General features: G+C 62.4%; 2 protein-coding genes across 8 annotated transcripts in view; one reads left to right on the forward strand and one right to left on the reverse strand.

The window, feature by feature from the left end:
* Positions 1-10,618, forward strand: part of ADGRE5 (adhesion G protein-coupled receptor E5) — a 47,450-nt gene extending 36,832 nt beyond the window's left edge. For 5 of the 6 annotated variants that reach the window (XM_078849731.1, XM_073318204.2, XM_073318206.2 and 2 more), the window contains 13 exons: positions 1,796-1,845; positions 2,265-2,375; positions 2,754-2,928; positions 3,441-3,557; positions 3,847-4,079; positions 4,308-4,472; positions 5,963-6,154; positions 7,308-7,528; positions 7,891-7,957; positions 8,267-8,358; positions 8,706-8,874; positions 9,428-9,517; positions 10,015-10,618. In XM_078849731.1, coding sequence (XP_078705857.1) covers positions 1,796-1,845; positions 2,265-2,375; positions 2,754-2,928; positions 3,441-3,557; positions 3,847-4,079; positions 4,308-4,472; positions 5,963-6,154; positions 7,308-7,528; positions 7,891-7,957; positions 8,267-8,358; positions 8,706-8,874; positions 9,428-9,517; positions 10,015-10,050 — 1,718 coding nt within the window. In that variant the 3' untranslated portion in view covers positions 10,051-10,618. The remainder of the gene's footprint in view (positions 1-1,795; positions 1,846-2,264; positions 2,376-2,753; positions 2,929-3,440; positions 3,558-3,846; positions 4,080-4,307; positions 4,473-5,962; positions 6,155-7,307; positions 7,529-7,890; positions 7,958-8,266; positions 8,359-8,705; positions 8,875-9,427; positions 9,518-10,014) is intronic. The other variant, XM_073318205.2, reaches the window with a different exon arrangement.
* Positions 10,619-11,482: 864 nt separating this feature from the next.
* On the reverse strand, positions 11,483-20,876 carry DDX39A (DExD-box helicase 39A). 2 transcript variants are annotated; one of them, XM_073318210.1, is made up of 11 exons: positions 20,768-20,876; positions 19,074-19,282; positions 18,445-18,572; positions 16,773-16,865; positions 16,119-16,302; positions 15,321-15,439; positions 14,303-14,434; positions 13,645-13,754; positions 13,345-13,489; positions 12,051-12,198; positions 11,483-11,647 (listed from the first exon to the last, which is right to left on the reverse strand). In XM_073318210.1, exons 2-11 carry the CDS (start codon positions 19,279-19,281, stop codon positions 11,631-11,633), a joined length of 1,284 nt encoding a protein of 427 aa, XP_073174311.1. In that variant the 5' UTR covers position 19,282; positions 20,768-20,876; the 3' UTR covers positions 11,483-11,630. The 2 variants fall into 2 exon arrangements, with proteins under 2 accessions (XP_073174311.1, XP_073174312.1); XM_073318211.1 differs by lacking the exons at positions 19,074-19,282; positions 20,768-20,876 and adding an exon at positions 18,972-19,067.
* Positions 20,877-27,789: the final 6,913 nt, after the last annotated feature.

The raw sequence follows: 27,789 nt of genomic DNA on the forward strand, positions 1-27,789 counted from the left end.
CTGACTGGTTTTTAATGTTATAATTCTTGATGTCTGATTTGTGTCCATTTATTCTTTTGCATAGAGATTGTCCGGTTTGGCCAATGTACATGGCAGAGGGGCATTGCTGGCACATGATGGCATATATCACATTGATAGATGTGCAGGTGAATGACCCCTCTTATGATGTGGCTGATGTGATTAGGTCCTATGATGGTGTCCCTTGAATAGATATGTGGACAAAGTTGGCAACGGGCTTTGTTGCCAGGATAGGTTCCTGGGTTAGTGTTTTTGTTGTGTGGTGTGTGGTTGCTGGTGAGTATTTGCTTCAGGTTGGGGGGCTGTCTGTAAGCAAGGACAGGGCTGTCTCCCAAGATCTGTGAGAGTGATGGATCGTCCTTCAGGATAGGTTGTAGATCCCTGATGATGCGTTGGAGAGGTTTTAGTGGGGGGCGGTAGGTGACTTACTTTCTTTGTTGAGCCTCTCCTGGAGTAGGTGACTTCTGGGTAATCTTCTGGCTCTGTCATTCTGTTTCTTCACTTCAGCAGGTGGGTATTGTAGTTTTAAGAATGCTTGATAGAGATCTTGTAGGTGTTTGTCTCTGTCTGAGGGATTGGAGCAAATGCTATCTTAGAGCTTGGCTGTAGACAATGGATCGTGTGATGTGGTCTGGAGGCATGTAGATAAGCATAGCTGTCAGTAGGTTTCCAGTATAGGGTGGTGTTTATGTGGCCATCTCTTATTAGCACCATAGTGTCCAGGAAGTGGATTTCTTGTGTGGACTGGTTCAGGCTGAGGTTGATGGTGAGATGGAAATTGTTGAAATCATGGTGGAATTCCTCAAGGGCTTCTTTTCCGTGGGTCCAGATGATGAAGATGTCATCAATGTAGTGCAAGTAGAGTAGGGGCGTTAGGGGACAAGCGCTGAGGAACTGTTGTTCTAAGTCAGCCATACAAATGTTGGCATACTGTGGGGCCATGCGGGTACCCATAGCAGTGACTTGAAGGTATACGTTGTCCCCAAATGTGAAATAGTTTTGGGTGAGGACAAAGTCACAAAGTTCAGCCACCAGGTTTGCCGTGACATTATCGGGGATACTGTTCCTGACGGCTTGCAGTCCATCTTTGTGTGGAAAGTTGGTGAAGAGGGCTTCTGTGTCCATAGTGGCTAGGATGGTGTTTTCTGGAAGATCACCAATGGATTGTAGTTTCCTCAGGAAGTCAGTGGTGTCTCGAAGATAGCTGGGAGTGCTGGTAGCCTGAGGAGGGAGTCTACATAGCCAGACAATCCTGCTGTCAGGGTGCCAATGCCTGAGATGATGGGGCGTCCAAGATTTCCAGGTTTATGGATCTTGGGTAGCAGATAGAATAGATAGAGGCCACTGTGGGGCCAGCCCAGGGCTCCCTGCTGGATTCTCCCCCGCCACCCCCAACACACACCAAAACCACGCACGGCTGCGGGGAGATAAGGCTGGGCTGATTCCATAGCCCTCACCCCACCCCACTGCGGTTCAGTCCCCCTAGGGCGGGGCGGGGGGGGAGGGTCCCTTTCACAGAGGTCGGCTTGGGGGCAGAGGATGGGGAGAAGGGGCTGCGCACATGTGTGGGGCTGAGTGTGGGGGGGGGGGGAGGGTCACTGCTCCCCCTGCTGGGAGGGGATCTATTACACCCATATCACTGACATGGGCTGTGTCCCTGCCGCCCCCTGCTGGAGGGAATGAGTGCTGCTCTCTGTGCCTGGCTCTGATGCATGCACCTACCCAGCCAGACCTCACATTTCCCCCGGCCCATCCCTCACTCCTCCTCCCTTTCCAGAGCTCACCTGCCCAACGCTGCTGGATGATAACAACTCTGCAGAAGCCAAGGTGAGTGGGGCACAGACCCCGGGGGGGGCGGGGAATAGACCCCGATTCCCCTTTACGTGCCACGTTACTTTTCACTGATCTCGCCCAACGAGGAGTCTGGGGCCAAACTCACCCCTGGGCAAAGAGCCAGTGGCCAGTCCTTGGGAGCCCCTGCAGTCCAGCCAAGGCCTAGGCCTTGCCCCCAGGGTGATTCTCACCCTCCAGGATCAGCAACATCAGGCTGCTGCAACACGCTTTAGCTTGCAACCGCCTTCCCCTGCCATCCTTTGCAAACACTGGGCACCCCTTTGGGGCCAGATGGGGCATTGCCCACGCTCCCTCTGGCGCCTGGCTTCTGAGCCGAGGGATCCTCTCAGGACGGGGTGGGCTGCGATTCTGTGATCTCGTTTCCTGAGCCAGGCCTGGGGCTTGTTTTGCAGAACCTCCTGGGGAGCTTCCAGGCCCAGGCAGGAAGCCTCTGCAGGGCGGCACTGGAGGAGCTGAAGCAGATGAAGGTTCAGAGCGCTGAGCCTGTGAAGAGGCAGCTGAAGGTGCCAAGCCAAACTTCGGGGCCTTGCTGGGTTTGTTCCCATTAGGGGGAGGAATCGCTGCTCCTACTCGGATCTAATCTAAGGGCGATAGATAGGAATGCAGCATCTGGAACAGGAGATAAACAGCAGCACTGCCCAGAAATTCCCATGCCTGCCTCTCCAGGGGGCTCTGTGCCCAAGAAACTGGCTCTCCTCGGTTCCTAGGCTAGACGGGACCATTGTGATCATCTAGTCTGACCTCCCAGGCAGCAATGTCAATTGCAGGAGAACTTGTCTTTCCTTTCAGGGGGATTGTGGGAAGGCAGTGGAGGACTAGCAATCTGGGGATGGGGGGCTCAGGCACTGTGACACCAACGCCCCCTACGTTTGCTTGGCCAGGGCTTCTTGGACATTCTGGAGAAGGGGATAAATGTGGTTGGGCAGCAGAGCGAGAGCATGGAGTGGAGACACCAGGCTGCAACGGAGCTGATGGCCATAGTGGAGAAGCTGCTGAGATTGCTGGCCCTGACCCTGCCTGAGAGCATGATCAGCATCACGTCCACCAATGGCACAGGTCAGCACCTGGCCACGTGGCCCCCGTTGGGCTTTCATCACCCGCAGCCAGTGCTCCCACCCCACGCCCCACCATGCCCCCTGCTGGGAGTCGGGAGCTCCCCCCCATAGCCAGTGCTCCCGCCCCACTCCCCACAGTGCCCCCTGCTGGGAGTCGGGAGCTCCCCCACACAGCCAGTGCTCCCGCCCCACTCCCCACAGTGCCCCCTGCTGGGAGTCGGGAGCTCCCCCACACAGCCAGTGCTCCCGCCCCACTCCCCACAGTGCCCCCTGCTGGGAGTCGGGAGCTCCCCCACACAGCCAGTGCTCCCGCCCCACTCCCCACAGTGCCCCCTACTGGGAGATGGGAGCTCCCCCGCCCCCAGCCAGTGCTCCCCACAGCACTCCCTGCTGGGAGAGGCTGGGACTGGAGTAGCCGGGAGCTCCCCCCATAGCCAGGAAAGCACCTTGCCTAGCTACAGGCTTCCTGTCCATGTTCTCTGTTGTGAGCCCTGGCTGGCGCTGTGGTTGCAGAGCTGGGGCTGGCAGTCAGGAAGGCTGGGGCCCAGAGCCAGGAGACCGTGACGCTGCAGCAGAGCAAGACGCAGATGGAATTAAAGTGGGCCAGAGCCCCAGGGCAGGAAAATGAAGGTATGTGGTCATCCCCTGTGCTGGGGTGTGTACAGCGATGGGCACGGCCAGGGCATTGGGAGCAGCAGCACAGCGCCCCCTGGTGCCAGGCTGGGGTGTGTACAGCGATGGGCACGGCCAGGGCATTGGGAGCAGCAGCACAGCGCCCCCTGGTGCCAGGCTGGGGTGTGTAAGGGGACGGGGCACAGCCAGGGCATGGGGGGTAGCACCCCCGGCAGCACAGCGCCCCCTGGTGCCAGGCTGCCCCCAGGCCCCTCCTGCCCTTTTCATCCATCTCTGGCTCTCGCAGGCTTCACCCCGGCCGGGCTGCTGACCTACCAGGGGATGAGCCCCATCCTGGACGGTGCTACGCGGGTGGAGGTGCCCGAGTGGGACAAGATCGGCCAGACGGGGAAGTGGGCGCAGGAACGGGGGCGGCCCAGCTACCGGGTGCTGTCTCCAGTGGTGTCGGTCTTCGTCGGTAACCTGGACACCCAGGCCCGCAACCTCTCCGTCAGCCTCCGCTTCAGCCACCCGGTGCCGGTGAGCCCCCGGGCTGCGCATGGGGGGAGGGAGCCTGGGGCGCCGGGGGGGGCAGAGCTGGGCCCATCTAGTAACACCCCCACCCTGGGCAGCAGGCGAATCCACCTCCCACCCAGGGACAAACTGAGGCTCTGTGCCCCCAGCCCTTCGTGCCCCCTCGACCTGCCCTCTTGGGGCCTGGGGAGTTCTCCCCCCCCCCCCTTGCACCAAGTGTCTCTCTGTCCCCAGGAGAAGAAGGCCGACCTGCGCCTCTTCTGTGCCTACTGGGAGACCAGCACCAGGCGCTGGGACACCCGCGGCTGCAAGCTGCAGAATTTGAATGCCACCACCACCTGCTGCGAATGCAGCCACCTGACCAGCTTCGCCGTGCTCATGGCCTTCTACGAGCTGGAGGTAAGCGTGGCCCTCGCTGGGGTCTCAGGGCTGGGCTGGTTCTGCTCTTCCCCTCAATCCTCCCCGGCGGAGCAGGAGTCACTCCAGATTCCCCGCCTGAGTAAACCCGTTCCGCACCGGCAGGCCAGGCCCTGGATCCGATCAGGGGCACAAGCAGCCACGGGCTCAGGGAGACTGCCCAGATAGCGGCAACTGACGTGCCCCCCAGCCTGGCCGGCTCACCCCATTGCATTGCAGGACAGAGCGGTCCCCATCCCCATCGCACAGAGGCAGGGAGGGGTTAAATGCCTCACTCAAGAAGGCACAGGGAGGTGACATCAGAGCTGGGAACGGACCCCCCCCCCGTTAAGGAAAAGTTAGCACATGTGACTCCATTTTGGTTTGGGGCCCACCATTGTTTAAATGCCAGCACATCATACACCAGGAGGAGTGATCCTTAGATACTGAATCCCTGTGAAAATCCTCCTCCTTGTCTCCAGCCTGCCTTGACTCCCAGTATCTGGTTTTTGTTAGTCTCTAACTCCCTGTCTCTTGGCCTTGATGTGAGGCCTCCCATCCTAATAATAAAAGTTACTGATGCATGGCTTTAGGACCATGCTGTGTAATTAACATACTGGTATAGCCCGAGGAATGCACCAAGCAGGGATAGGTGATAGATAAGACAAGGGTTTGTTTATTGGCTAAGCTTTCCGATGCACGAGGGCAACATGCTTTGCTAAAAAGTATATAAACCTTTGTATAATCCGTATTCAGGGTCCCCTCCTGGCTAGCAGGGGGGCACCACGCTCGAGCGTAATAAACTTAGTGTCTTTTGGGAACTCTGCAGTTGTGGATTTTGTTTCTGTGCCTCAGCCTAGATTCGAACTGTGCGTGTCCTATCAGGTGTAATTCGCAGCACTGGTGTGCGTGTCCTATCAGGTGTAATTCGCAGCACTGGTGTGCGTGTCCTATCAGGTGTAATTCGTAGCACCCCCCAGCCCCCCTGCTCTAACCCCTAGACCCTGCTTGCCTCCCAGTGCTGGAATAGAACCCAGGAGTCCTGAGCTGCAGCACCCTTGCCACAAGCGCATCCGTCTGGTCTAAAAGCAGCTCCCCCCTGGGCAGGGGCTTCCACCCCCCAGGTGGGGGCGCTCTGCTCTCTGCTACAGGGGAACAGCCCCAGCCCCTCGCACTTTCTGGCACCCCCGTCGTGCAGGGATCGGTGCCAGGGATTCCCCCTTGGTTGGTGGTGACCTTAGAGCCCCCATGGCTCTGGGGCTGTGGGTCAGCCTGGGGAGGGGCAGGCTGGGCAGTATCGACTCCATCTGGGCTGCTGGACCCAGCCAGCCAGTGTGGTTCCCGCGGGCTGCCCGGTGTCGCCACTAGGGGGCTCTCCCAGCCCTGGCCCAGAGCGAGGCCGACCGGCTAGCCCAGGTGTACCCTGAAGCCCGGCCTTGGGGGGGGGGACGGGACACGGGAACCCGGACTAACCCCCCCCCCCCCCGGCACAGGACTGGACCCTGGACATCATCACCAAGGTGGGGCTGGTGATCTCGCTGCTATGCCTGCTGCTCTCCATCATCACCTTCCTCTTCTGCCGCGCCCTCAAGGGCCCCCGCACCACCATCCACCTGCACCTCTGCCTGGCGCTCTTCATCGCCTACGCCGTCTTCCTCACCGGCTCCTCCAGCACCGGCAACCGGGTACCCGGCCCCCCCGCCAGCCTGGGGCCCCGCTCCCCACTGCGCCCCCTGAGCCAGCCTCAGGCCCCGCTCCCCACAGCGCCCCCTGCTGGCAGCTCCTCCCCCAGCCAGCCTGGGGCCCCGCTCCCCACTGCGGCCCCCGAGCCAGCCTCAGGCCCCGCTCCCCACTGCGCCCCCTGCAGCCCCCTGAGCCAGCCTCAGGCCCCGCTCCCCACTGCGGCCCCCGAGCCAGCCTCAGGCCCCCGCTCCCCACTGCGCCCCCCGAGCCAGCCTCAGGCCCCGCTCCCCACTGCGCCCCCCCGAGCCAGCCTCAGGCCCCGCTCCCCACTGCGCCCCCTGAGCCAGCCTCAGGCCCCGCTCCCCACAGCGCCCCCTGCTGGCAGCTCCTCCCCCAGCCAGCCTGGGGCCCCGCTCCCCACTGCGGCCCCCGAGCCAGCCTCAGGCCCCGCTCCCCACAGCGCCCCCTGCTGCCCCTCAGCCAGCCTCAGGCCCTGCTCCCCACAGCGCCCCCTGCTGGCAGCTCCTCCCACAGCCAGCCTGGGGCCCCGCTCCCCACTGCGCCCCCTGCGGCCCCCGAGCCAGCCTGGGGCCCCGCTTGCCACAGCGCCCCCTGCTGGCAGCTCCTCCCACAGCAAGCGTGGGGCCCCGCTCCCCACAGCGCCCCCTGCGGCCCCTGAGCCAACCTCGGGCCCCACTCCCCACAGCGCCCCCTTGCTGGCAGCTCCTTCCCCAGCCAGCCTGGGGCCCTGCTCCCCACAGCGCCCCCTGCTGGCAGCTCCTCCCACAGCCAACCTCAGGCCCCACTCCCCACAGCGCCCCCTTGCTGGCAGCTCTGCCCCCTGCTGCCCCCGAGCCAGCCTGGGGCTCCGCTCCCCACAGTGCCCCTTGCTGTCCCCCAGCCAGCCTTGGACCCCACTCCCCCACAGCGCCCCCTGCTGGCACAGGTTGGGGCGGGAGAAGCCAGGAGCTACCCCCACAGCCAGCAGTCCTGCCTTGCTTCCCACAGTGCCCCGCCAGCATCTGGGGCTGAAGTAGCCGGGAGCTCCCCCCACAGCCAGTGCTCCTGCCCCGCTCCCCACAGCGCCCCCCGCTGGGCTGGGGCTGGAGTAGCCGGGAGCCCAGCCCTGACCTGCCCACACCCCCTTGGCTACAGGTGGTGTGCGGCGTGGTGGCCGGGCTCCTGCATTACTTCCTCCTGGCCGCCTTCTGCTGGATGTGCCTGGAGGGCGCCGAGCTCTACTTGCTGGTGGTTCAGGTCTTCACCCCCCGCGGCCTCTGGCGCCATTACACGTTCCTGCTGGGCTACGGCGTGCCGGCCCTCGTCGTGGGCCTCTCGGCCGCCACCTACCACAAGGGCTACGGCACGGCACGCCAGTGAGTCACCGGGCTGGGGGGGGGGCAGGCCCCCTGCTCGCGGGGGACAGGGCAGCCCACGGGGAGAGGAGCGGCGCAGCCGGGTGGGCCGTGGCCATCTGGGCCCACCAGGGGAGAGGAGGGGTGGGCCCCCCTGGGGTGGGTGAGGCCAGGGTGAGGGAGGGGGCACCCGCCTGCCACTTGGGCCAGGGCCCCAGCCCGGGACACTTGTACAACGCAAGGAAGCGCCCAGGCACCAAGGGGGGGTGGGCTGGCATGTCTCCATACCCCACTCTGCCAGTGCTGGGGGAGACCCCCACCCCACAGTGCCCCCTGCTGGCAGGTGAGTGACTAACCCCCATATCTGTCCCTCCCCCACACAGCTGCTGGCTCTCGCTGGACAACTACTTCATTTGGAGCTTCCTGGCACCCATCTGCATCATCATCATGGTAAACCCCCCTTCCCCAGCCCAGCCCCATGCCAGCGCTGGTCCCCAAGCTGGCCCCGGAGGGCCTGGCTGTCGGCTGTCCCTCGCTTCTTTCCTCGGCCACCCAGCCCCAGCTCCGGGGCAGCTGGGCCCCTCGCTGGTTGTCCCCCAGCCCACCCCAGAGGCAGAGCTGGGTCACTACAGGGCTTGGGGCGCCCCGGGCCCAGGCAAGGGGCTGCCCCATGGGCCGCACAGCTGGTAAATCCCATAGTCCCAACCCTTGGGACACACTTGCCGCTCTCCCAACCAGCCTCCCCCCTGCCCCCGACAGGTCAACGCCGTGATCTTCGTGGTCACCGTCTGGAAGCTGTCCCTGAAATTCGTGGACATCAACCCTGACATGAGCCAGCTGAAGAAGCTCAGGTAGCGGACAGGCAGGCGCGGCCCCCAGGGCAGCAGAGACCCTGGCAGTGCCCTGCTGACCCCACTTGCGGGAGGGGGATATAATTAGCAGGATGTTATCCCCCCCCCATGTGTGGGGGGGTAGGGGGTATCCTGGGGGAGGGGGCCACAGATGAGTAACATTTTCCCCCACCCCCTACTGGCTGGGGGGGCGGAGCTGGGGACATGGGGGCTGTGTGTGGGAGATGTCAGTCACATGCCACACAGGTGGGGCCCTAGGAGGTGGGGCCCCGAGGGGGGGAGGGGAGGGGAGCTGTGACTGAGGGGCGGGGCCATGTGACTGGTGTCCCCCCCTCCCTCCCCCGCAGGGTGCTCACTATCACGGCCATTGCCCAGCTCTGCATCCTGGGCACCACCTGGATCTTCGGCATGTTCCAGTTCAACCAGCGCAGCCTGGTCGTCTCCTACATCTTCACCATCCTCAACAGCCTGCAGGGGCTCTTCATCTTCCTGCTGCACTGTCTGCTCAAGCAACAGGCCAGTCTCCCCCTAGCCGGCGCTCAGCCTCAGCCCCACAGTGCCCCCCTCCCGCCCCGGGCACTGCCACAGCCAGCGCTCAACTGCCCCCAGCAGCGCCCCACAGCCGGTGCTTAATGGCCACCCCACCGCCAGCGCTCACCCCCTGCCCCACAGTGTCACCCCACCCCTGGCCTCCTTCCACAGCCAGCACTCCACTGCCCCCAGCCGGTGCTTAACGGCCACCCCACAGCCAGCCCTCACTCCCTGCCCCACAGTGTCACCCCACGCCTGGCCTCCTTCCACAGTTGGTGCTCAACCCCTGCCCCACAGCCACCCCCCCAGCACCCCCACCCCTGGGCTCCTTCCACAGCTGGTGCTCAACCCCTACCCCACAGCCCCCCCCCCCCCCCGCTGGGAGCTCCCCCTAGTGCCCTCTGCTGCGAGGGGCTGCAGTAGCTGAGAGCTCCCCCCCCCAGCCAGTTCTGGGCCCTTGTCTCCCTACAGCTGAGGCCCCACCCCTGTGAGCTCCCCTGCGCCGTGGGGTGACCAGCCCTCTCCTCTCTCCTGCCAGGTGAGGGACGAGTACCGCAGGTGGCTGAGGTGCGGCAGCCTCAAGGGACTGGCCAAGTACTCGGAGTTCAGCAGCTCGACCACCACACGGGTAAGGGGGGGCCGGGCCGCGCCCCACAACAGCGCAGGAGCCTTCTGCCCTGCAGCCCTTCCCCACCCTCCCCTCCTGCTCTGGCCCCCACAGCCAAACCCCACCCCGCAAGTGCTCACTGCCTCCTCCTTGTGTTGGGGGGGGGGGTTAGAAGAGAAAGGAGGCAGAGCTGGGCTGAGAAGGAAGTCAAAGCCAGACAGAGGGGCTGGGAGCCCTGGGGTCTGTGCCCAGCTCTGGGAGGGGAGGGAGGGGGAGCTCTAGGAGCCAGGACCCCTGGGGTCTGTGCCCAGCTCTGGGAGGGGAGGGAGGGGGAAATCTAGGAGCCAGGACCCCTGGGGTCTGTCCCCAGCTCTGGGTGGGGCTGAGAGCCAGGACCCCATTTGTCATTTTGACTCACCATGAGGCCTTAGGGCCACCAGTGACCAGCTTGGGGGGAGGGGAGGGGAGAGTTGGGGGTTAAGTCCTGCTCTAACTCCCCCCCCCCGACCCCTTTCCAGCAGGGGCTCCAGCCTTCGCAGGAGTCAGGGTTGTAGCACTCTTGCGCTCAGCCCATTTCTGGACAACGCAGCTTTGCACGTGAGAAAACCCGGCCCCCTGCCGCCGGCCTGGCAGGGCCCGTGAGCAGGAGCCCCACCACGCACCTGGACTTGCCGCACGCAGATGCTTCAACGGTTGCCCAGTGGAACCTGCCAGGCAGCAGGGGGCACCATTACACTGCCCAGCTGCCCCCACCTGCTGGTCACTCGCACCAGCCCCAGGCCTGCGTGCAGCGGCCAGGGGGGCAGCCGCTTGGCTCCCACGCGATGTACTCTGGCCACCCGGGGGCACCTTTTCCTTTGGTACGAACGGTTCCCTGTCCCCGCCTGCGGCACCACAATGGGCTGGGCCGAGTGCATGCAGTGGAGATGAATCCAGCCGGCTGTGATGAACCCTCCACCCAGGGTCTGCAGCATCAGCCACTGCCCTTGGCTTCAATGACGGTACCACACGGCCTGAGCTGAAGGAGGCAAGCAGCAGCCCCCAGGGCTCAGCTGTCTGTGTCTCAGGGGTGACACTTTTTTTTAAAATGATCTTTTTAAAGTTATTAAAGTAAGTTTGTGACAAAAACAGCTGCTTCGAGGAGCCACGTGTGTGGCAGCTGGAGAGAACCCAGGAGTCCTGACTCCCAGCCCCTGCTACTCTAATCCTCTATTACATGTTCTAAGGGCAGCTGGGCCCCCTGTGATCCTCTGAGTCCAACCAGCTGCAGAACAGGCCCGTGCCCTCCCTGGATTAATTCCTACTCCATTGAGAGCAGAACATCCCAGCTCCATTGGGAAAAGGCCAGTGACAGCCCAGGGGAAGCTGTCCCAGTGGTTAATTTACCCTCCCTGCTGATTTCCAGCGTGACTTGGTCTCACTTCCAGCCCTCTGGCTGCTAGACTGAAGAGCCCATTATCAAAGTCCCTGTAGACTGACCAAGTCACCCCTTCCCTGTCTCTTTGCTAATCAAATTGAGCTCCTGGAGTCTGTCACTACAGGGCAGGTTTGCAAATCCTTCCACCATCCTCGCAGGCCTTCTGACCTCTCCAATTTATCAGCATCTATCTGGAAGTGGGGGCACTAGTTAAGTGGCACTCAGCCCAGGTCCAGATATATAGTAAAATAACCTCCCTACTCCTACCTGAGCATCCCCTCTTCACACATCCTTTAGCTACAGCATTGCCGTGGGAGCTCCTGACTCCCAGTGTCTCAGGGAGACAGAACATGTAATACTCTGAAACCGTTTTTAATCGCACAGATAGATGCGGCCATCTCTGGGGTGGGACACAGCTGTTGTGAAAAGCTGCAGCCACTTTCCAGCCCAATCCAGATAAGGCATTTAAACCAAATTAATCAGAACCTCCTTTGCAGGGGGCCCATTACACACAAAACAAATTAAAATCTCATTAAGCCCCTCAAGAAGCTAAAACCCCAACACAGGCACTTGGTAATAAAAAGTTTATTTGAGACACTGTTACACACACATCTACAGGTTTAAAAACTGCGTAAAAAAATGAAATACCCGTGATCTGACTTAGAAAGGGTTAAAAAGAGCAGCCGGGCTGGTTCTGAGCAGGGGAGTCCGATCCCGTTATCGGCTCTGTTCAACTGTAAGAGAAAGAGGCTGTTAATCCCACTGCTTACACCAGAGGGCTCCCTCACCCCATTCAGTTCTTCACTGTGACCAGACTCCCCACCACCACCACTAGGGGGCTCCACCACTGTGGCCCCCCAGAGCAGCTGGGATGGCAGCCACCAGAATCCTCCCTCTGCAGTCATGGGGGCAGAAGTCAGTGGCTGCTGCCTTCCACAAGGATCAGAGATCAGGAGAGGCCCCACCCCATGCTGAGTCTAATCTACAGGCCCATCACCATGGCACCTGGGCACCCTGAGGGCATGGGGCTCCCCAGCTGTGATGTTCCCCAGAAAGACAGGATTTGGGCCCAAACCCCGCAGCTGCTCCCTGGGGGGAGGGCGAAGGGCTGAGGGCTGCCTCCCGGCCGGTACGTACTGTACGTGGAAATGTCGATCTCCTCAGGCAGCTCTGCCACGTTCACCTCGAAGCGATCCTGCACCTCGTTGAGGATCTTGGCATCGCCCTCGTCTGACACGAAGGTGATGGCCAGGCCCTTGGTGCCGAAGCGCCCGGCACGTGCCACCTGCAATGAGCGGGGTGGGGCTGTCAGTGGGGAGGGACCTCCTGGGAGCTCCTCCCCCTAGGAACCTGTAACCGCCTGGGAGCCCAGCGCAGGTGTGGGAGGGCATGGGGCCAGGAGAGGCTGGGGTTCTGTGACCCACCCTGGGCGATGTAGCGGGGGGGGGCAACTCTGAGGCCCCCCAGGTATGCCCCTCCAACCCTATGGGGGCATCAGCAGGGGCCACTTGCCAAGCACTCGCCCTGCCTGATAAAGAGCCAGGCAAAGAGCCCCCCACATCCCGACAGCATTACGAATTACACCCAATAGGTCACGCACAGTTTGAGCCTCAGCTGAGGCACACGACCAAAGTCCACAACTGCAGAGTTTCCAGAGACACTAAGTTTATTACGCTCGAGCATGGGGCCCCCCTGCTAGTCAGGAGGGGGCCCCGAATGCAGGTTATACAGAGATTATATACCTTTTAGCAAAGCATGTTGCCCTCGTGCATCGGAAACCTTAGCCAGTAGACAAACCCTTCCCTTATCTACTACCTGTCCCTGCTAGGTACATTCCCCGTGCTAGACCATTACTTCAACTACACAACATGGTCCCAAAGCAATGCACCAGTAGCCTCTCCTATCAGGATGGGAGGCTCACATCAAGGCCAGGAGGCAGGGAGTTAGAAACAAACAAAGAACAGAAACCGGGAGTCGAGACAGGCCGGAGACAAGGGGGGGCTTTCACGGGAATGCAGTATCTAAGGAACACCACTCCGGGTGCATGAGGTGTTTGCTTTTAGACAATGGTGGGCCTCAAACCAAAATGGAGTCACATATGCTAACTTCCTTAACAACAGGCCCAGATCAAACCCATCCCTGGACAGCCAGGGCCATACTGCCTGTGAGCTGGGGCCATACCGCCTGTCAGCCGGGGCGCCCCTTGCTCCAGTAACGGCGGATACCAGAGTAGCAGCTGGTCCAGGGGTGCTGGGCCCCCAACGTTGGGCAGAGCCTGTGGGCAGTGAGGCTCCCCATCGATGCCCATGATGTGCCTGGGCCAGCAGCCGCAGGGTCAGGCCCCGGCTCTCCCTAGGCCGGTGGGTGCAGGGTCAGAACCCTCCCCCCGCGTGCTGGGCCAGGCCCGGCTCTCCCCAGCGGCAGAGCTCACCCGGTGCAGGTAGGTGTCCGAGTCCTCGGGCATGTCGTAGTTGAAGACGATGTTGACACGCTCGATGTCCATCCCCCGCCCGAACAAGTTGGTGGCCACCAGGATGCGGCGCTGGAAATCCTTGAACTGCTGGTACCGGGACAGCCTGTGTGGGGGGGGGATCACACCTGAGACCCCAGCCCTGCTCCAACCACTAGGCCCCGCTCCCCTCCCCGAGCCTGGTGCCAGCGCAAATCAGGTCAGCGAGACTCCCCGGGCCAGGCCAGGCCCTGCCCGGCCCCTCCAGTGCCCGGCACCCACCTCTCCTCCTGCGACATGCCCCGGTGGATGGCGATGGCCGGGAAGTTCTGTTCCACCAGAAGCTGGGCCAGGGCCATGCAGCGCTGCACCGACTTGACGAAGATCACCACCTGGGGGAGGGGCAGAGGGTTAGCACCCAGCACCCCCCACCTCGGCAGACAGCTCCACCTCCTCCCTGCCCCCACCCCATCAGCGGGGGAGGGGGAGGGGGAGGGACAGGACACCAGCTGTTCAACCCCAGCCCGGCCCACCCCCTGGATCTTGCCTGGCATCAGCCCCCCCCCCCCCAGGTCAATCCTGCTCCTGCCCCCCTCTGCCCAGCTATCCACAGGCCTCACCCCTTCTGCAGTGGAGTCCAAAGGGCCCATCTTGCCCTGGTCTCCCATCTGGGGGGTGTCACTGCCCCTCCCCCCACACACAGAGTGCAGCCAGAGGAGACTGAGCACACACTAACCCCCCCCCCCCCCCCCGAACCAAGCAAGGCTCCTCCCCCTCCTGGCTCTCCCAGGGGCCTAGCGCTGTGGGTGGCTCTGGCAAGGATCCACAGCCTGGCCCTGGTGTCACAGCCAGTCGGAACCCAAGAGTCCTGCTCCCAGCCCCACACTCCCCCCCCAGAGCTGGGGACGGGACCCAGGCGTTCCCCCCCACACACACACACCTGGTTGAACTCCAGCACGTCGAGCAGGTCGAAGAGCTTGCGGTTCTTCTCGCTGTCCTTCAGCTTGACGTAATACTGCTGCAGGCCGTGCAGCGTCAGCTTGGTCTCGTCATCCACGAAGACCTCCATGGGCTGGAGGGAGGGAGCAGCTCAGTGACACCCCCTCACTGCCAAAGAGGCTTCAACCCAGCCCTCCGTGAGCCAACCCCCGGTTTGAACCCAGCACGGAGAGCAGGGGCTCCGCCACGTGAGCTGGGGGAGGAGCTCCCTTCGACAGCAGCTGTAGTAGACCCTTACCCTCCCCACACCACCCAGCCACTAGAGGGAGTCAAAGCTCCACCTCCAGCCTGGGTCAGCAACACCCCCACAGCAGGGCCTGCCTCACCCAGGCTATGGACGTGCCAGGGGCATAGGGCTGCCAAACCTCGCTGTGCCAGGGCCTGGGGCAGCAGCCAGAGTGGTGGGAAGGCTTTTGCACAGCAGACCCTCCCACACCCTCCCAGGGACCCTGCGTGAGGGGGCCAGGAACCCCAGACCAGCTGGCCCCCCACCATGCTGCCTCCTGTGCGGAGCAGGGGACCTGGCTGGGTGCCCCCATCAAATCAGCAGGTACTGGGTGAGATGCTGGTGGGCAGGCCCGGAGGCTTAGGGCTGCTCAGCGCTGAGCCCAGCCGGGGATCGAGGGCACCTTTCCTGGCCAGGCGGGGGAGGGGCCAGGCCCACGAGGGGTGAGGGGCCAGGCCCACGAGGGGTGAGGGGCCAGGCCCACGAGGGGTGAGGGGTCAGAGGCAGGCTGGGTGGCGGGGGGGGGGAGGAGTGATGGGCTGGGAGGGCAGGGCCAGGCCCACGCGGGGTGATGAGCTGGGCGGCAGGGGGTGAGGGGCCGGGCAGGGGCCGGGGGGGCAGGGCAGGAGGGGTGAGGGGCAGGGCTGAGGGGCAGGCCCACGAGGGGTGATGGGCTGGGGTGTGAGGGGTCGGAGGCAGGCTGGGTGGCGGGGGGGCCGGGCCGGGGACTCACATCCTGCATGAACTTGCGGCACACCGGCCGGATCTCCCTGCTGAGGGTGGCGCTGAACATCATGCACTGCTTCTCGTGGGGTGTCAGCCGGAAGATCTCCTGCACGTCCCGCCGCATGTCTGTGGGGAGGGAGGGTCACTGCATCGGAGACAGCTAGGGGGGGGGCCTCGCGTTTAACCCCCAGAGGTCCAGCCCTGGGAACGAGGCCCAGAACCAGCCCGCTGGGGTGAAAGCTCCAGGCCCCCCCCAATTCCCCAAGTCGCTCCCTGCGACCGGTGACTTAATCCCAGACTGTGTGATCCCACTCCCCTGCAGGCAGCCTCCCCTCTGCACCCCCCCGCCCCGCCCCAGGGTCACACCCCAGACACAGCAGCCTGGCCTTCAGACCAGCAGGACCCAGGGACACATAGCTGGGCCCCCAGGACTGGGCAGCACCTGGCATCAGGCAGCTCCAGCCCTGATGCTGGCAGGGTCCCTAGGGCAGAACCAGCTGGCGTCATCCCTGCCCCAGAGAAAGGAGACGCTCGCCACCCAGGCAGCTGGAGAAGGTTCAGACCCTGTCATGTATTCCCAGCGCTGGGAGGGGAGCGGGGCTTGAACCCAGGAGCCATACCCTCCACCCCCCAGTCTCCCCTGGTCTAACCACTAGGCCCCACTCCCCTCCCAGGGCTTGAATTAGAACCCAGGAGCCCTGACAGATGATGCAGACAGCCCCTAGGCCACAGGTACCCCAGGCAGGTTGGGACGCTCTGGGGATCCCTCCCCCTACACCCCCTAGCGCCCCCCACCCCATCTCACCAAGCTGCTCCAGCATCTTGTCGCACTCGTCCAGCACGAAGTGCTTGACGCTCCGCAGGTTGAGGCTCTTGTTGCGCACCAGGGCCAGAATGCGCCCCGGGGTCCCCACCACGATGTGGGGGCAGTTCTTCTTCAGCACCTCCTCGTCCTTCTTGATGGACAGGCCCCCGAAGAACACCCCCACCTGCAGGCGGCCGGGGAAGAGCAGGGTCAGTGGCCAGGCAGCGAACCCCCAGCACCGGGCAGGCCTGGGGCTAGGGGAGCGTCCCTCCACTTCCACTGGGGGGAAACTGAGGCAGGGGGGACAGGACTTGTCCAAGGGCAGTTTAGTGGCAGGGCCTAGACTTGAACCCGGGAGTCCTGACCCACCCCCAGCCACTCTCTGGGTCTCCCACATGAGCACGGAGGAGACGGAGACCCACCCTTGCAGCTTCCAAGCTTCAGGCCCTCAACACAGTCATACGGGCAGCTGCTGGGGGGCTCACGCTGTGGGGGGTAGGGCTGTGTCTCCAACGTCTAGCCCTCTGGAAGTGGGGATACTCCCCACACTCCTCACTCACTGGAGCCAGGCTGAACAACACTCGCAGCTCCACCGGGGGCACCAGGGGCGCGGGGGAGGGGTTCCCCTTGACACCGGGGGGGGGCCAGGCTCACCTTGACGCTGGGCATGTACTTGGAGAAGCGTTCGTACTCCTTGCTGATCTGGAATGCCAACTCCCGCGTGTGGCACATCACCAGCACCGACACCTGGGGCAGGGGGGAGAAGAGAAGGGGTCACCCCAGCAGAGACCCTGCCCTGCCCCCCTGGGATACAGCCTGACGCCCCCACCCAGGGACACCCCTCCCCCATCCCCTCAGGGATAGCTGCCACCTCCCACAAATCCTGGAGAACAGGTGCCCCCATCTTTGCCCCTTCCCCTGAGCTTTCAGAGCTCCCCCCACCCCCATGAAGACCGGACTAATCCAGAGCGCCGAGGGCCCACGCTGCTAATGCTGCAACAGCAGGGACAGGCCCCACTGCTAGCCAGGATCGCTCTGGCCCATGGATCCGGGGCAGGCCATGGCCCCCAGTGGCCTGGGCTCAGCGGAGCAGAGTTCGGTGGCTGCCAGCCCCATGCGGCTACAGCCCGCTGGGAGGCTGTCCCGGGGCAGGATCCAGCCCACAGGGGGTATCCCAGCAGTAGCCCAGTGCCAGGCTGGCGGCTCCGAGCCAGCCCCCCGAGGCAGCGGAGTCACTGGAGATCCAGAGAAATGGCAGCAGCGCCCAGGCAGGCCCATCCCCAGCCAGAAGTGGGCAAAGCCCCATGAAGTGCCGGGGGCAGCAGGGCGTGGCCGGGGGGGGCAGCAGGCTCCTGAGGCATATCCAGCTGGGTCAGCGAGGGGCCAGGGCCGCGCTTCAGGGCGCTCACATGCAGCGAGTTCGCCAGCTCTCGGATCAGCACGGCAGCAGCTCCCAGCGTCGCTGGGGTGGCACCCGCCCCACAGCCCGGGGTGGCACCCGCCAGGGACCCCTGGCCTCCCCCTCCAGCCCATAGTCAGATTTGAAGGCAGAAGGGATAGTTCTCAGCAACAGACTGTCCTGGACTCCGAGGCTAGCCTGGGCCAGAGAAACACATGGCTCTGGCCACACTGGATTCTCCCACTGCGTCAGCAGCACCCCAAAGTCCCCCCCAGGAGCAGGCCCAGAACCAGCCTCCCAGGGATCCACTTCCCAGGAGCTGCAGGCCAGAAGGGCCTGTCTAACCCCAACCTCCTGCAGCATGGCCAGGGACTGGCCTCCGCTCACCCCTGTACTGAGCCCACAGCGCATCAGGCTAAGGCACCTTCCCCACGGCGGCTTGCGTGCAAGGCATAGAGACACGGAGAATCCAGCCCTGCCCTGGCGTCCGTTCCCAGGGTTAACCCCCTTCGCTGTGAACCACGCGCGGCCCTCATTTGCTTAAACGAGCAACAGCGCAAGCAAGAGGTGGCCAAAAGTACACGTGGGCTCAGAAACGAATGAGCTGAGTTCCTGCAACACAGGTCCAGTCACAGCTATGAGCCAGCATGGTCAAGGACGCAGCGGGTGTCCCCAAACCTGGGACTGGCGGACAAGGGATGGATCACTCGCTAATTGCCCTGCTCTGCTCATTCCCTCTGAAGCATCTGGTGCCATGTTCTCCTTGCCAAGTCTACCCCACAGCACAGCCATGAGAGTGACCCCAGGTGCCTTCCCACATGGGGTGGGGCAGACAGAGGCGAGGGGGCCGGGGAGGCAAGCCTGCTCCTCTCCCCAGCAAATCCCACAGCCCAGACACAGACACGAACACCCGCCCCCATCCTGTACCTGTCCATCCACTGGCTCGATCTGCTGCAGCGTGGCCAGCACGAAGACGGCCGTCTTGCCCATGCCCGACTTGGCCTGGCACAGCACGTCCATGCCCAGGATGGCCTGCGGGATGCACTCGTGCTGCACTGTGGGAGCAAAGGCGGACACACGGCCGTTACACGGGGCACAGCAGAACGAGGTAGAGCTGGGGATAGAACCCAGGAGTCCTGACTCCCAGCCCCCTGCTCTGACCCACTAAACCCCACCCCCCTCCTGCTCTGGAGCATTAGGGTCAGCCCCCCTACTGAGCCCCACCCCTCTCCCAGGGGCACAGTGCCCCCTCGTGCCACACTGGGGAGAGCGCCCCCTCCTGAGCCCCACCCCACTCCCTGCAGCACAGCGCCCCCTAGTGCTGCACTGGAGCCCGCGCCCCCTAGTGCTGCACTGGAGCCCCCTGCTGAGCCCCCCTGCTTCCCCCACTTGGCAGGGCAGATCTCGAGGATCTCACTCCCTTGCCGACGCCCCCGTCCCCCCGCAGCTCTCACCAGGCAGCGCCGCTCTCTACGGCCCCCGCCCGCAGCTCCTCCCAGGCGGGCTGGCAAGGGGGTTGCGCTCCTGGGGGCCGGGGGCCTCGGCTCCGCTCCTACCTTCAGACGGGTGCTCAAAGCCACAGTCCACGATGGCTCGCAGCAGCTCAGGTTTGAGCAGGAAATCCCGGAAGCCCGAGCTGTGGATGGACACATAGGAGCCTTTCACGTCCTTCTTTGCTGGAGGGGGCACCGCATCCGCCACCACCTGGGGCTCCTCGTCCTCCTCATAATCCAGCAGCTCGTTCTCCACGTCCTGCTCAGCCATTCTGCGAGGAACAGACGCGCTCAGCGGCTGCGGGTCCGCACTGAGGGGCACCAGCGGAGCAGGGGCAGGGGGAACAGGGCTGGGGTAGCAGGGGGCTGCGGGTCAGGACTGAGGAGAACCCACAGAGTTGGTGGGGAGCTGAAGCTGGGCTAGCAGGGGGCTGCAGGTGGGGATTGAGGGGCACCGGCAGAGCTGGGGGGAGCCCGGGGCTGAGGTATCAGGAGCTGCGGGTCAGGATTGAGGGGCGCTGGTAGAGGTGCGGGGGCCTGCGGGTCAGCAGTGAGGGGCAGCAACAGAGCTGGTGGGTGGGGGGACATGCGCCCAGTGCTGGGCTAGCAAGGACTGCGGGTCGGGATTGAGGGGCACTGGCAGAGCATGGGGGGGAGCGGAGGGGGCAGGGCTGGGCTGGCAGAGGGCTGCAGGTGGGGATTGAGGGGCACCGGCAGAGCTGGGGGGAGCCCAGGGCTGAGGTATCAGGAGCTGTGGGTCAGGATTGAGGGGCGCTGGTAGAGACCCGGGGGGGGGGGGGCAGGGCTGGGCTAGCAGGGGGCTGCGGGTCGGGAGTGGGGGGCACCGGCAGAGCTGAGGGGGGAGCAGGGCTGGGGCTGCGGGTCGGGAGTGGGGGGCACCGGCAGAGCTGGGGGGGGCAGGGCTGGGGCTGCGGGTCGGGAGTGGGGGGCACCGGCAGAGCTGGGGGGGGCAGGGCTGGGGCTGCGGGTCGGGAGTGGGGGTCACCGGCAGAGCTGGGGGGGGCAGGGCTGGGGCTGCGGGTCGGGAGTGGGGGGCACCGGCGGAGCTGGGGGGGGGGCAGGGCTGGGGCTGCGGGTCGGGAGTGGGGGGCACCGGCGGAGCTGGGGGGGGCAGGGCTGGGGCTGCGGGTCGGGAGTGGGGGGCACCGGCGGAGCTGGGGGGGGGGGCAGGGCTGGGGCTGCGGGTCGGGAGTGGGGGGCACCGGCGGAGCTGGGGGGGGCAGGGCTGGGGCTGCGGGTCGGGAGTGGGGGGCACCGGCGGAGCTGGGGGGGGCAGGGCTGGGGCTGCGGGTCGGGAGTGGGGGGCACCGGCGGAGCTGGGGGGGGCAGGGCTGGGGCTGCGGGTCGGGAGTGGGGGGCACCGGCGGAGCTGGGGGGGGCAGGGCTGGGGCTGCGGGTCGGGAGTGGGGGGCACCGGCGGAGCTGGGGGGGGGCAGGGCTGGGGCTGCGGGTCGGGAGTGGGGGGCACCGGCGGAGCTGGGGGGGGGCGGACTCCTGCACAGAACTTGCCCCCCCCCCGAGAGCTGCTCCTGTCGGGGATCGAGCCCAGCCACCCCGACCCCGGGAACACAGAGCGGGGAGGGGGGCGGGGGGGCCGCCGCCTTGGGGACACCAGAGCATCGCCCGCAACAGGCCCCCGGTCCCCGGCCCGCCACGGGGCCGCCCGATCCCGGGCCCGGACCAGGCCGCAGGCCAAGCCCCGGGCTCGCGTGACCGCCCCGCCCGGCCGCTCTCACCTCGCGCTCCCGGAGGCCGCTCACGTGGTGCCGCGCTCCGGCTCCGACTCCCGCGCGGCTTGTCCTCCTCCCGGCGACTACAGAGCGTTCCTTCCGTTTCCGCCCCCATTGGCGCGGCGCCCCGTCACTCCGGCCGCGCCCTCCATTCTCATTGGTCTTCGCCAGGCCCGAAGCCCGCCTGTCGCCGGAAAAAGGCGGTGCAGTTAGACGCATTGCCAGTAGATTGGCTGGTGGAGCTGTCGATCTTTCCAAGCGGCCTGTTGATTGCGTCGACTCGCCTGTCAGTCACCGCGCTCTTTCACTGTTTTCCCGGGAGGGTAGATCTGCCATCTTGAGTGCTGGCGGTGCAAAGGGCACGCGAAGCCCGAGGTGAGACGCCATCTTGATTAATGGCAAAGAAAGACACCATTGGGCTGGGAGGCAACGGGACGCCATCTTGAGTGCTGGCAGGAGCAGGGGCTCCCAGCCAGAATCGGAGGCACAGAAGGGCCAGGCTGGGCCATGGTGGGCAGGCGCCTTAGCTGGGGATGGGCAGGGCTGCTGGCAGCCAGGGGACCAACCCGGCCGCCTTGGCTAGCAGCCATTGATGGACCCGGCCAGGGTCTGCTCCAAGCCCAGTCCCAGCCCTTGGCGGAGAAGCCCGTCCTTCCGTTTGCTCGTTAATTTCATCCGGTGACCCCGGGTTCTTGTGTTACGTGAAGGGGCAAATATTCAATCTCTCCACCCCATTCCTGATTTTATAGTCCCCTGTGTCGATATCCCCCCTCGGTCAGCTCTTTTCTACACTGAACAGTCCCGGCCTTTTTAATCTCGCCTCGTACGGAAGCGGTTCCGTCCCCCTGATCATATCTGTTGCCCGTCTCGGCACCTGTCCCAGTTCAACATATCTTCTTTGAGACGGGGTGACCAGAGCTGCACCCAGTATTCAAGATGTGGCTGGACCATGGATTTATATCGTGGCATTGCGATATTTCCTCACTTATTTTCTATCCCTTTGCTAATGGTTCCCAACATTGTGTTCGCTTCTTCGACGGCCGCTGCCCACTGAACGGATGTTTTCAGAGAAGTATCCGCGATGGCTCCGAGATCTCTTTCTTGCATGGTAGCAGCTAATTTAGACCCCCTCACTTTGTATGTACAGTGGGGCTTTCGTTCTCCAATGTGTGTTACTTTACACTGCTCAACACTGAATTTCATCTGCCATTTTGTTGCCCCGTCACCCAGGTTTGTGAGATCCCTTTGTAACTCTTCGCAATCAGCTTTGGACTTAACCGTTTTGAGTAATTTTATATCATCTCCCAACTGCCACCTCACTGTTCACCCCTTTTTCCGGGTCATGAATGGAAATGTTAAACAACACTGGTCCCGGCACAGACCCTGCTGTTTACTCATCTCCATTGTCAAAACAGACCATTTATTCCTACCCTTTGTTTCCTGTCTTTTAACCAGTTACCAATCCATGAGAGGATCTTCTTACTTATCCCATCACTGCTTACTTTGCTTGAGCACCTTTGCTGAGGGACCTTGTCAAAGGCCTTCTGCAAGTCCAAGTGTAACCCACACGCGTCCTGGGTGTGGCGTTCTGTCCCATCTAGTGGCACCGAGACCGCTTAGAAAGAGATGAATGAGTCTTCTCTACAGCCTTAGCTAAGGGCCACGCGGCTTTTAGCTCACGCAGGAGAGGCTCATGCATTTAGCTCGAGCGATCCCAAGTTCGATCCTGCCCGCCGTCAACCAGTCTTTCAGCATTACACAAGCATGCTATATCCACTGACTGGATCACCCTTGTCCACATGTGTATTGATCCCCCAAAGAATTCTAGCAGAGTGGTGTGAGGCATGATGCCGTGCTCATCTCAAACAGCCCTCCCCTCCGCCCCCCGGGCTGCACAGCTGTGGTATTGGGCCGTTCTCCAAGATACCGCAAGACAGAGCGTTTCCACCACGGAATTCATCATTTTCCTGCTGCTAATCACCTATCTTTTGTCTGTTTGGTTGGTTGGTTTTTTTCTCCCTGCCCTGCTGGGATTGATCTGCAGCTGCTCTGCTTGCTCGGCAGCACTCCCCACAATGGCTCCCCACCAGTGATAACTGGTTTACAGGGCACGCTCCCTGCACTGTCCAGGAGCCCCGTTTGAAGCCAGGGAGAGGGGGGAGCCGGGACAGTCTCGGACATGAGACAGTGAAGCTGGCTACAAGGTGCCCCCTTCCCTGGACGCACCAACGGGAGGCAGTGGGCAGTGGTGGAGTGAAGCCAATGACAGAGCAAGGCAGCGAGGCTCTGTGCAGGGGCAGAGTGTGGGAGTGACAGGTGTCCCATGGCACCGAGATCAATTCATGTTGCTGTAGGATCTGTGGGTTCACTGCAGCAGAATTGGGTCTTGCTATTTGCTGGGGCTTGTTACGACGTCTGCATCCAGCCAGTCAAAGACCAGGAACCTCTGTGCATGCCTCATCCAGCCGGTCCCAGCCAGCTTACAGGATAATCACCCGGGACATTGGGGTCAGCGCTGAGTGCCAAGGGAGAGCACCATCTCCCCACTCCCTGAAGCACCCCCGGTAACACCCTGGGGCTTTGTGAGCAATGTAGATCCCAAGTGGCCTGCATTAGTTTGATGGTGTCCTTGCTGCAGCCTCGTGGGTGGGAGCCCAGCTGGCGACTCTCCGTGCCAGAAGCCCATACGCTCCCCACCCACGCAGGAATGTTGGGCATATGGCAGACCGATGGGCAATGTGTAAACAGGGGGGATTCGTTATCAAACGAAGCAGACAATGATTCCACCCTACCAAGCCCCAGGCTGGCCTCGTTCTGGATGTGGGATGAGCGGGAGCTAGGCTCTGTCATCAGGCTTTAAATACATCTGCAGAGAAGGGATGTTGTCATTAGGGGGTGCTGTGCTGCGGGCAGGGGGGTGCGGGGCTCAGGAGGGCGCCATGCTCCCCTGGCTGTCAGTGCTGGCCCGTGGCCCCACTGCAACACCTGGGGGCGCTGTGCTGCGGGCAGGGGGGTGGGGGCTCAGGAGGGGGTGCTCTCCCCTGGCTGTCAGTGCGGGCTCCTGTGCGACATCTGGGGGCGCTGTGCTGCGGGCAGGGGGGTGGGGGCTCAGGAGGGGGTGCTCTCCCCTGGCTGTCAGTGCGGGCTCCTGTGCGATATCTGGGGGTGCTGTGCTGCGGGCAGGGGGGTGGGGGCTCAGGAGGGGGTGCTCTCCTCTGGCTGTCAGTGCGGGCTCCTGTGCAACATCTGGTGCCGCTGTGCTGCGGGCAGGGGGGTGGGGGCTCAGGAGGGGGTGCTCTCCCCTGGCTGTCAGTGCGGGCTCCTGTGCGATATCTGGGGCGCTGTGCTGCGGGCAGGGGGGTGGGGGCTCAGGAGGGGGTGCTCTCCCCTGGCTGTCAGTGCGGGCTCCTGTGCGATATCTGGGGGTGCTGTGCTGCGGGCAGGGGGGTGGGGGCTCAAGAGGGGGTGCTCTCTCCTGGTTGTCAGTGCGGGCTCCTGTGCGACACCTGGGGACGCTGTGCTGCGGGCAGGGGGGTGGGGGCTCAGGAGGGGGTGCTCTCCTCTGGCTGTCAGTGCGGGCTCCTGTGCGACATCTGGGGGCGCTGTGCTGCGGGCAGGGGGGTGGGGGCTCAGGAGGGGGTGCTCTCCTCTGCTTGTCAGTGCGGGCTCCTGTGCGATATCTGGGGGTGCTGTGCTGCGGGCAGGGGGGTGGGGGCTCAGGAGGGGGTGCTCTCCTCTGGCTGTCAGTGCGGGCTCCTGTGCGACATCTGGGGGCGCTGTGCTGCGGGCAGGGGGGTGGGGGCTCAGGAGGGGGTGCTCTCCCCTGGCTGTCAGTGCGGGCTCCTGTGCGATATCTGGGGGTGCTGTGCTGCGGGCAGGGGGGTGGGGGCTCAGGAGGGGGTGCTCTCCCCTGGCTGTCAGTGCGGGCCCCAGTGCCCCACAGCGGTGCAGTGGCCGGCTGGGTGCTGTGACCTCACCCACCTTGGCTCTCTTGGGCCCAACGCGGCTACAGCCACCCTGCACCCGACAAGCTACACGTACCCCAACAGCACAGGTCTCACCCCGCTGGGCCTTGCACCTTCGCCCGGAGCCATTTCCAGGCCCGTCCAGTGCCGCTGCGGGGGGGCAGGGCCTTAGCCCCCAGCACCTCACTCGTTGCCCTGAAATTAAACAAAAGAAACCCGGAAACCCGGTGGGTTAGAAAGAAAAGGCGTAAATGGTGGGCCCCGCAGTGGGGGGGTGGGGGGGACTGGCCAGCAGGGGGCGCTGCGGCGCTAGGAAAAGTTACAACTCTGGTGTCCACGGGGAGGCTTTGCACAAGGAGACCTGGTGCTCTGATGCTAGTGCCTAGATACCAAGGAGACAGATAGATAGATAGATAGATAGATAGATAGATAGATAGATAGATAGATAGATAGATAGATAGATAGATAGATAGATAGATAGATAGATAGATAGAGGGGCTGTATGGGGATAGATAGATAGATAGATAGATAGATAGATGAGCAGGGTGCTCGGGGATGGACAGATAGATAGATAGATGTATGGGGATAGATACAGGGGTGCATGGGGATAGATAGAGGGATGTATGGGATAGATAGATAGAGGGGTGTATGGCAATGGATAGATAGATAGATTAGATGAGAGGGGTGTATGGGGATGGATAGATAGAGGGGTGTATGGGGATGGATAGATAGATTAGATGAGAGGGGTGTATGGGGATGGATAGAGGGGATATATGGGGATCGATAGATTAAATAGAGGGGTTATATGGGAATAGCTAGAAAGAGGGGTGTATGGGGATGGATAGATAGATTAGATGAGAGGAGTATATGGGGATAGATAGATAGAGGGGGTGGATGGGGATAGACAGATTAGATGAGAGGGGTGCGTGGGGATGGACAGGTAGATACTATGGGGAGAGAAAGAGAGCGTGCCTGGGGATGGATAGGTGGATGACCGCTGAATGCTGTAAGTCCATAAATGGCTAGACTCACACAAACAAATCACATTTGAGAAAAGGACCAAACCTGAAGATGAACCAAGGAGAGGGGGAGCCAGGGCGAGGCGCTCCGCTCAGAGCTGGGCAGACACAGGCTGCAGCAGGGCGGCTGCATGCCCACGAGCGCTGTCTGCCACTGAACCTTTGCGTGGAGGTACTACCCCCCTCCCCTTGGCCCAGCGCCCCATGGCTTGGCCAGCTCGGACGTCTCGGTGCTGGGAGCTAGCGGGACCCTTTGAAGAGACAGCCGCGCAGGTGGGTTGCACCACGGAGCAGGGGACGAGTGGGAAATGCTGGGCTCTGTGTGTGAATCCTGACTCTGCTGTGCCCTGCAGCGGCGCTCACTGGGCCCGTCGGGCCAGGGGCTGTACGGACATGACATAAAACCAGCCCCCTGCTTCAGACACTTTACAGCGTGTCATTGGAATTGCAGTCGCCCCAGGCCAGGTCCGGACCCCACTGCGCAGAACCTGCCCAGTGGTTATGGTGCTGACCTTGGACGTGGGGTCCACGGGTTTAGTTCCCTGCTTTGCTACAGGCTCCCTGCGTGTCTGTCTGCAAGTCACTTAGCCTCTCTGCGTCTCACAGAACTCTGGGCCAAAGCTGGGCTTTCTGGCTCCTTCACACGGCATGTGCGCCCCTTTCCTTTGATCTCACGCATGGGGGTGGGGCTCAGACAGCCCCCGGCTCTCCTCATATCACAATCACAGCTCTGACAAGCAGCTCCAGCTAATCGCTCCACCCTTCAGGGCAGCTGCACCCAGCTCAGCGAATGCAGCCGGAGAGCAGCCAGGGAATTCTGGCCTATGCCAGGGGCAGAGTTAAGGTTGTATGGGTGTGGGGGATCCTCCATCACTGGCAATTAGATGATCAAGATGACTTTTGTTTAAAGATCTCTCGTTCCAAAGGAATTGCTTTGGGGAAGTTTTCTGGCCTGCGTTGTACAGGGGGTCAGTTGATCATAGAATCATAGAATCATAGAATATCAGGGTTGGAAGGGACCCCTGAAGGTCATCTAGTCCAACCCCCTGCTCGAAGCAGGACCAATTCCCAGTTAAATCATCCCAGCCAGGGCTTTGTCAAGCCTGACCTTAAAAACCTCTAAGGAAGGAGATTCTACCACCTCCCTAGGTAACGCATTCCAGTGTTTCTCCACCCTCTTAGTGAAAAAGTTTTTCCGAATATCCAATCTAAACCTCCCCCACTGCAACTTGAGACCATTACTCCTCGTTCTGTCATCTGCTACCATTGAGAACAGTCTAGAGCCATCCTCTGGAACCCCCTTTCGGGTAGTTGAAAGCAGCTATCAAATCCCCCTCATTCTTCTCTTCTGCAGGCTAAACAATCCCAGCTCCCTCAGCCTCTCCTCATAAGTCATGTGTTCTAGACCCCTAATCATTTTTGTTGCCCTTCGCTGGACTCTCTCCAATTTATCCACATCCTTCTTGTAGTGTGGGGCCCAAAACTGGACACAGTACTCCAGATGAGGCCTCACCAATGTCGAATAGAGGGGAACGATCACGTCCCTCGATCTGCTCGCTATGCCCCTACTTATACATCCCAAAATGCCATTGGCCTTCTTGGCAACAAGGGCACACTGCTGACTCATATCCAGCTTCTCGTTCACTGTCACCCCTAGGTCCTTTTCCGCAGAACTGCTGCCTAGCCATTTGGTCCCTAGTCTGTAGCGGTGCATTGGATTCTTCCATCCTAAGTGCAGGACCCTGCACTTATCCTTATTGAACCTCATCAGATTTCTTTTGGCCCAATCCTCCAATTTGTCTAGGTCCTTCTGTATCCTATCCCTCCCCTCCAGCGTATCTACCACTCCTCCCAGTTTAGTATCACAACGGTTTCCCCTGGCCTTGGCATCTAGGAATGGATGAACTCTCAATTCCTGGGTTTTCAGAGGGTGGAGTTTGGCTGAACTCTGCATTAACAAAGTTCTTTGCCAGGGAGTATGTTAAAAGTGTAAGGTGCTCACACACAACAGTCATGGGAGCTGTATAATTGACTGCAATAGCCC

The sequence above is a fragment of the Lepidochelys kempii genome, chromosome 20 (genome assembly GCF_965140285.1).
Source record: "Lepidochelys kempii isolate rLepKem1 chromosome 20, rLepKem1.hap1, whole genome shotgun sequence".
Classification (NCBI taxonomy): domain Eukaryota; kingdom Metazoa; phylum Chordata; order Testudines; family Cheloniidae; genus Lepidochelys; species Lepidochelys kempii.

Coding starts and splice junctions, on each gene's coding strand:
- DDX39A (XM_073318210.1), bottom strand. CDS start 19,281: ATGGCTGAGCAGGACGTGGAGAACGAGCTGCTGGATTATGAGGAGGAC. Junction 16,303..16,772: donor AGTACATGCCCAGCGTCAAG/GTGAGCCTGGCC, acceptor GGCCGCCTGCAG/GTGGGGGTGTTCTTCGGGGG. Junction 15,440..16,118: donor CAAGATGCTGGAGCAGCTTG/GTGAGATGGGGT, acceptor CCCTCCCCACAG/ACATGCGGCGGGACGTGCAG.